The sequence below is a fragment of the Plectropomus leopardus genome, chromosome 22, assembly GCF_026936395.1.
Source record: "Plectropomus leopardus strain MGB_pleo_1.0 chromosome 22, ASM2693639v1, whole genome shotgun sequence".
In the NCBI taxonomy this organism is placed as follows: domain Eukaryota; kingdom Metazoa; phylum Chordata; class Actinopteri; order Perciformes; family Serranidae; genus Plectropomus; species Plectropomus leopardus.
In genome coordinates, this window is record NC_142197.1 from 12,086,624 (window position 1) to 12,094,301 (window position 7,678).

Below are 7,678 nucleotides of genomic sequence, written 5' to 3' on the forward strand. Positions count from 1 at the left end.
AACTTGGTGAGAGATGTCCCACGAACTGCAACAAGTTAGGAAAAGAAATTTAGTTTAGAATAGGAAAAGAAAAAAATAGGGAAAAACGAACGAAAACTACACTTGGTATTATTATTGTAATTATTAGCAAGTATTTTATCAATATAATTATAATTTTCCTGTAACTCGTGACTTCCTGACATGCTGTGGAAGAAATCATGCCAATTTGCTCAGGTTTCAAAGGGTTAAATTTCAAGCACATTCATATCTGCATACACACAGACACACATATATTTACACTCTTGTTATGCATAAACATTTCACTACAGCACACTCCTGTTACTTTCTGCCTATTCATGCAACAACTACTTTATATCACAACGTTATGTTTTATTCTGTATGTAAAATGTGCTCTGTCAATGCTGTTTGGTTATGGTAATGCCAATAAAGCCTCCTTGAATTCAATGGAATTGAATGGCCTTTCTATTCAACACATTAACCAACATTGTCCCAGGATCATGGTTTGAATTTGGAAAGAGATATAACCCATAGACTGTATATGAATATGTATATAAATCTTTATCTATGGTATAACCATAGACTGTATATGAAGGATCTACATAAATATTTATATACAATCTATCATATAACCATAGACTGTATATGAAGATTTATATATATTTATATAGTCTATAATATAACCATAGACTGTATATGAAGATTTATATATAATTTTAAAGTCTATGATATAACCATAGGCTGCATATGAAGATGTATATAAATATTTATAAACAATCTATGATATAACCATAGACTATATATGAAGATTTATATATATTTATACACAGCCCATGATATATATATATATATACATGATATATATGTGATATGTATGTGTATATATATTTATGTATGTATATATACATACACAAACACACACACACACACACACACACATACATATATATATATATATATATATATATATATATATATATATATATATATATATATATACAGACCATGATAACACATAGACTGTATATGAAGATTTTAATATATATATTATACAGTCTATGATAAAATAACCATAGACTGTAAGTTGTTGTTGTTTTGGAGGACAACCACACGCGCAGAGCCCCGCCCATCTTTAATGACGCAACGTTCTAATAACAAGCCCCCTGATTGGTCGAGTGTCTCAGCCGGGGGGTAAAAAAATGTGAATGGCTTCACACTACTGGGATGCGGAATGATTTATAATGTTTCATCCGCACTTTAGCAAATGTTGTTTTTATTTAATGTGACGTTATTGTTGTTCAAGTCTGGATTGTAACGGGGAAACGATGTCGGACGCTGAAGGTGCTCGCAGTCCAGACCAGCTGAACAGATTCGAGAGACTAACACACAGGCCGCCGCACGGTGGGACGTTAGCAGGTCGGTCAACAACATTAGCAAGACATGCTAACGACATGTTTTAACTCAACCGTGGCACATTTTAACAGTCAAATAAACACCGTGTGACTGAAATCAGCTGCTCCGCACATAATGTCCCCTTTGATTGTTAAGAATTTGTCCTTACTGGTGACATTGCTAAACCTAACGTTTAAGCTAGCAGCATCTAGCTCTTCTGCCAGTTTATCTTTAAATAGCATTTTAGCCACCATATCCAAAATAGTACATTTTGCTAAATGAATAAAAAAGTGGTTTGTCATAGTGTTTGACCTTTTGTAAAACCCTGTTTTACAGCTGTACTGTCAACCTGGTAACGACATGACTTGACACATAGTCATTGATTACTAGGTTGTACAGACCTGCAAATACGTTAATGCCATTTTAAGGCTGATCTGAGGAGATTTAAGGCCGTGCACTGGCTACTAAGTATTGACAATAATTATCCACAGATTTGTAAATGCACATATATGATAGAGGTGATCCATCATGTGTGAAAAAGCAAGAAAGGATTGGCTTTTTTAACATTCTCCTTTTGTTATGGGTCATCTTCAGTTTAGATGCTGGGCTGTTTAGTGTGTCACACAGACTCAATTTTAGGTCTGTCACATTTTGGGCTCAGCAATGTATGTATACAGTTCAACTCAGGTCCCTGTGACTGATATAGACATGCAGCTGCAAAAGATACCCAATGACCTATATGACCTAGAAAAAATGTTTAGCTTGTCTTTGATATCATTTACATTCAGAAATAACCATTTACTGTACTAAATACTTTAATTAGACTTAACTGGTCTCATTTTATTAGATGCACTGGCATTTCCAAAACATGCTATAAGACAACTGAGGCAAATTCTTCTAAATACCCAAAATGTTTTTACTTTTTTTTTTTTTAAATGACAGCCCAGAAATCCCATTTGTGGCCTACAGAAAGAGCCATTTTCCCTTTTAAATGTGCATTCTTGTAACAATTTCAAGTACTTACAATTTGCAACCCTATTGTCTGATGTTTGCATATATTTCTTTATAAAGTGTGAGCCTCATAGATAATACTGTAAATATCTGATTCTGTATTTTAACTACAGCACTGTTAGATGATTAACTGATTTGTTATTTTTCCTGCCAGCTTTAGTGTCAGAGTGACATTTAATTTGCAGTGCTTTACACAGGCCGAATGAAAAAAAGTATATTGGTGAGGACGTGCCTGTTGCTTTACTGTCATTGGAGGTTTGAGCAATGAAACAGAGCAGATGTAGTTTCCAGCTCTCTGTCAGGGCATGTTGGGGTAACCTCCTGTATTGCTGTGAAAAGAAGAAGGAAAATGGAATATGTTTAGTTTTACAAAGCAATTCATTATCTTGAATACACAATTCAGTGAATCCATATCTATCAGTGCTGAAGGATTTCAGGATGTGTGGAAGTTTATCTTACCTGTCTGGTGCCTCTTTTAGCATGCTCCCCCTCTCTCATCCTATGACATTTTGTTCCTCCCTATTCAGGGCATCGTACTCCCCCTGCCCGCAGTGGGCATCGCTGCGTTGCTGACAACACTAACTTGTACGTGTTTGGAGGGTACAACCCTGACTATGATGAGTCAGGAGGCTCAGAGAATGAGGACTATCCACTGTTCAGGGAGCTTTGGAGGTACCACTTTGCCACCGGCTGCTGGCAGCAGATTCGAACAGAGGGCTATATGCCCACAGAGCTGGCATCTATGTCAGGTGAAACATTTTGAAACTTAATATCTGATGCACAAAACAAACGAAATCCAGTTTTGTTCATATATTATTGTATTAAAATTGAGTTTGCTGTGGTTCCTCAGCTGTTTTGCACGGCAACAACCTCCTGGTGTTTGGCGGCACTGGGATCCCCTTCGGTGAAAATAACGGCAATGACGTACATGTTTGTAACGTGAAATATAAGCGGTGGTCACTGCTCAACTGTCGGGGGAAGAAGCCCAACAGAATCTATGGACAGGTAACCTTATCAATCACCTTGTCCCTCAATGGCTCTAAGGGCTAAATTCAGCTCAGAGTTTTGAAGCATTGGAGGTTGTGATTTTGACTTTTTCAAAATTAAATGGGATCCAGCGCATACACAAATTTTTAAGCTTTTTCAATTTATCTTTCCTCCTTCAGGCAATGGTTATAATAAACGGCTTCCTATACGTGTTTGGAGGGACAACGGGTTACATCTATAGCACAGACCTGCACAGGCTGGACCTGACCACCAGGGAGTGGATCCACCTCAAGCCCAACAACCCTCCTGACGACCTGCCTGAGGAACGGTACGCCCCTATAACGCCTGAAAGTGCTGCAGGATCAAACCAAGATAGGTATCTTTTCAGTGCAGTAAAACACGGCGTGCTATCGTGTGTATTTGTCACAGGTACAGGCATGAAATAGCACATGACGGACAGAGGATCTACATCCTGGGAGGAGGAACTTCCTGGACATCTTACCCTCTGGACAAGGTACGACATCACATTAACTTTGTGCCAGCCACAACTTCGAATTTTCACTTCAGTTTCTTACAATTTTGTTTTGTACACGAGCCAAATCCGTCTTAATCACTGCACTAATCACTCACAGTAAACAATGTGTCTTTTTAACAGATACATGCCTACAATCTGGAGACCAACTCCTGGGAGGAGATTACAACTAAACCTCATGACAAAATAGGTCTTTATCCTGCATGCCATTATTCACTAAACCCATTTTGTTCTCTTCCCACCATTAAAACATGTCTGTGATTTGACAGGGTATCCTGCTCCTAGGAGGTGTCATAGCTGTGTACAAATACGAAATGGTGAGAACTTTTGCTGTGCAACTAATACCACCTGATTAAAAGAAAATAGTAATAATACTTTGTTATTCTGCTTCAGAGACGCACTGCTTCCCCTGACATTAAATACCACTTCCTCCTATGTTAAACATGCAGGTTGATTTGAAACTGTCTCCCTGTCAGCTAACGCACGTACAGCTACAATAAAAGTTTGTGACTATTCATTCGTCTCTGTTGTAGATGTATTTATCTGTGGAGGTTACAACGGGGAATTGATATTAGCTGATCTGTGGAAGATCAACCTGCAGACTTTCCAGTGGAGTAAACTACCAGCAGTGATGCCAGAGCCGGCCTACTTCCACTGTGCTGCTGTCACCCCAGTTAGTACAACACTATTCATCCAGTCAGTCTACACATATACACCAATCAGCCTCAATATTAAAGTAAATAACACTAATCATTAAATAACAATGATCATCTTGTTACAAATTAATGCTCTGCTTGGAAATTTTGGGTCCCAGCATTCATGTTTACGCCACTTGACACAAATCACGCACCCAAACACGATTATCCCTGGTGCCAGACACCACAGGACACCTTTAGAGGTCCCATGTCTATGCGTAGCCAAGACCGATCCAAGAAGGTCGCACCACAGATCAGATTTGGCTCTGAGGTCCCATTGATGCGCCATCAGATTGGGATTTGGGGAATTTGGAGGGAGGACACTTGGTCTGCAAATAATGTTTTGGTGGTTGTGGCACGTCTAGTGGCATCCACATAACTGCAAGGACAAAAGGTTTCCCAAAAGAACATTGCAGCTTAACAAGACGTCAGTCTGTGGTTTTAATCTTTTGGCTGATTGGTGTATGTTTTCTTAATGATCTGTAATTGGAATAGGTTTTGTCCCATTTAATATCTGTAGTAAACTCTATACTGTCCTTCACTCTGTCCCCAGGCGGGCTGTATGTACATCCACGGTGGCGTGGTGAACATCCACGAGAACAAGAGGACTGGCTCTCTGTTTAAGATCTGGCTGGCTGTGCCCAGTCTGCTGGAGCTCTGCTGGGAGAAGCTCCTCAAGGCCTTTCCACACCTAACTTCACTCCCCACCATGCAGCTGCTCAACCTGGGCCTCACACAGGAACTCATTGAACGCTTGAAATAGGACGCACAACGGAGGACGGACGGACAAATGAATGGACGGGACGGGCCAGACTGAGAGGAGACGAGGTCTGACAGAGCACAGAGTTTAAATCATAGCAAAATTCTCGGGAAAATGCCCTCTCCCTCCCCTGCCTAACGTAGCCCCGCCTTAAAACCAAAAACAATGGGATGCCTTTTTTTGTTTGTCCCCTTTTTCGGCAGTTTCAGTGATAATAAAGAAATCAATGTGGAATGTTTTATGGATTTTACTCAACGCCCCCCCCACCCCCCGCCACCGCCACCACCATGGTTTCTTACACGATGCCTTTGTGTCAAGCTAAACATGAACCCCCGCTTCTCATCCTCAAAACTGACAGCTGGAAATACTTTATTTTGCCACACTATGTTTTCAAAGACACTATCATTTTTTTTTTTTTAATCTGCCTTCTTTAGTACTTTTAGGAATTCTGTGCAAAGGAAGAATGCATGTGTATTTATTTGAAGGACTAAATCAGATTTTCTTGGGGATATTCTTATCACCTGATATTGCTGTTTGCACACTTTGTCTTGCATAATTGTGAACGTTTACTTTTTTCTTTTAACAGATCTTACAAAAGCAGTCATCATCAGCGTGAAAAAGTGGCAGACATGCCAGTGTTTTTGCACATTTTAGCCAATTTAAGTCTCACGAATAATTTTCATTATTGTTGACACACTGTCTGGTTTTAGATTTTTGAAAATGTTATGCGACCTTCCAGGCAGCCTTTTTTATTTGTTATCTCCCTGTTGTATGAAAATCAACTTCCAGAAGCTTGCTTTACATCGTCACATTGATTTTCATGTTTTTATTGTTAAAGTTATGTTATTTTGCATAATTTTGACAAATAAAATCAGATATGGTGGTCACTGTGACAGATTTTTTAGTTTAGAAGTTTTTCTAAGTTGTTTTTAATAGCACCTAAATGGAAACCAGTGTTTGCCTGAAGGGAAGGAATAACATTAAGTTATGGTATAAAAACGGTCACGAGTAATATGTTAGTTGTGTTAATTTCGCTAAAACATGCAGAAACGCTGTATGCTCTTCAGCAGTGTGTTAAGAAAAGGTTCAATGCTGGGTTTGCCTGTTCAAGCCTTTCTATTTCCTGTATTTTCCATTATGCATTCTGTTGCTGCCTAGTCTGAAACCATCTGTGAAAAAAGGTTCAAGGGTGGGTATCTTCAAAACTGTTTAATTTCCATCCTGTTTGCAACAATTCTCATTTGTAAACCAAATCATTCAACACATCACTGTGAATCTGGTGCTCTTTCAAATTAATTTAAAAATGCTTTTACTCGAATAAAGACTTAACTCTGTTCAGACTTTCACTCCCTCTCTGTTGATGAGAAATGTTTTGCACAGGGAGTTGCTTTAGTAGCAGGCTTATACAAACATCTGTTAATACTGCAGTGCCTTTTTTTTCCAAACTTTTAACAAGGCTGAAACTTCACAAATATAGGCAGTATAAGATCTTTGCATGTTTAGACAACGAGTGTATGTAGAAACATTTTAAACCATTTTCAACAAGTTGTTGCATATAAATCACTCATGTTGTTGGTGAAAATAGCACCTTTCTATCCTGTTTGAAGATGCAGAAACCTTTTCTCTTCCTGTTAATGGCCAAAAAGAGTAGAACACAAGGACAGGATGCAGCATATTGGGCCTTTTGGGAAATTATCCTTACAGCACTTATTCAGTGTGTCAAAATAATGTGCTCAACACAGTTCCTATGTTTAATTAATGAATTTAAGATGCCAAATAATGTTGCAATCTGAACAAAGCAGTTGTACTGAGGGATGAGCGGTTAGGTGAGACCCAGGATGAGTTTGCGCGATGGTTTGACCTGCCTGCACTTCTTGACCTTGACCCTTTTTTTTTTGTTCAACATAACTGTGCATGATGTCATTACCTGCTTAACATCAAACCTTTAGTTTGGGACACAGTTTTTAAAGGTGACCACTACAATGTTGTACAGTAGGCTTGTGTGAATGTTGTGCTGGATTACTGTCAATAAAAGTGTTCTGTAAATAGCTCTCGGTCCCCCCTTTCCCTTTGCTTGACTGGTTATTAGAATGACAGAAATAAACTAAATTGTTTTCTTTTCTTTTTTTTTTTGCATGAACTGGTCTTGCCCTCGTTCCTATGAATGCACACCAGATCAATGTGATGACATGCATGCTATTTTTCCTGTTAGATCAGCATTAATGTGCTAAAATTGTTAATGAGCTTCAGGTGGTGTAAAGCCAGCATATCAAAATGTAACCAAAATGCTTTTTGTTTTTTGCA

The 7,678-nt window shown here is 38.7% G+C and overlaps 1 protein-coding gene across 1 annotated transcript; it reads left to right on the forward strand.

The window, feature by feature from the left end:
- Positions 1 to 1,165: 1,165 nt before the first annotated feature.
- klhdc10 (kelch domain containing 10) lies at positions 1,166 to 7,424 on the forward strand. Its single transcript, XM_042511451.2, has 9 exons — positions 1,166 to 1,413; positions 2,928 to 3,149; positions 3,251 to 3,405; positions 3,567 to 3,715; positions 3,817 to 3,901; positions 4,043 to 4,109; positions 4,189 to 4,236; positions 4,453 to 4,592; positions 5,168 to 7,424. Exons 1-9 carry the CDS (start codon positions 1,323 to 1,325, stop codon positions 5,375 to 5,377), a joined length of 1,167 nt encoding a protein of 388 aa, XP_042367385.1. The 5' UTR covers positions 1,166 to 1,322; the 3' UTR covers positions 5,378 to 7,424.
- The last annotated feature ends 254 nt before the right edge of the window (positions 7,425 to 7,678 follow it).

What these genes read in the sequence shown, in the direction of transcription:
- klhdc10 (XM_042511451.2), top strand. Translation starts at nt 1,323, where the DNA reads ATGTCGGACGCTGAAGGTGCTCGCAGTCCAGACCAGCTGAACAGATTC. An exon ending in GACGACCTGCCTGAGGAACG is followed by an intron (nt 3,716 to 3,816) that starts GTACGCCCCTAT and finishes TATTTGTCACAG; the next exon opens with GTACAGGCATGAAATAGCAC. An exon ending in ACTGTGCTGCTGTCACCCCA is followed by an intron (nt 4,593 to 5,167) that starts GTTAGTACAACA and finishes CTCTGTCCCCAG; the next exon opens with GCGGGCTGTATGTACATCCA.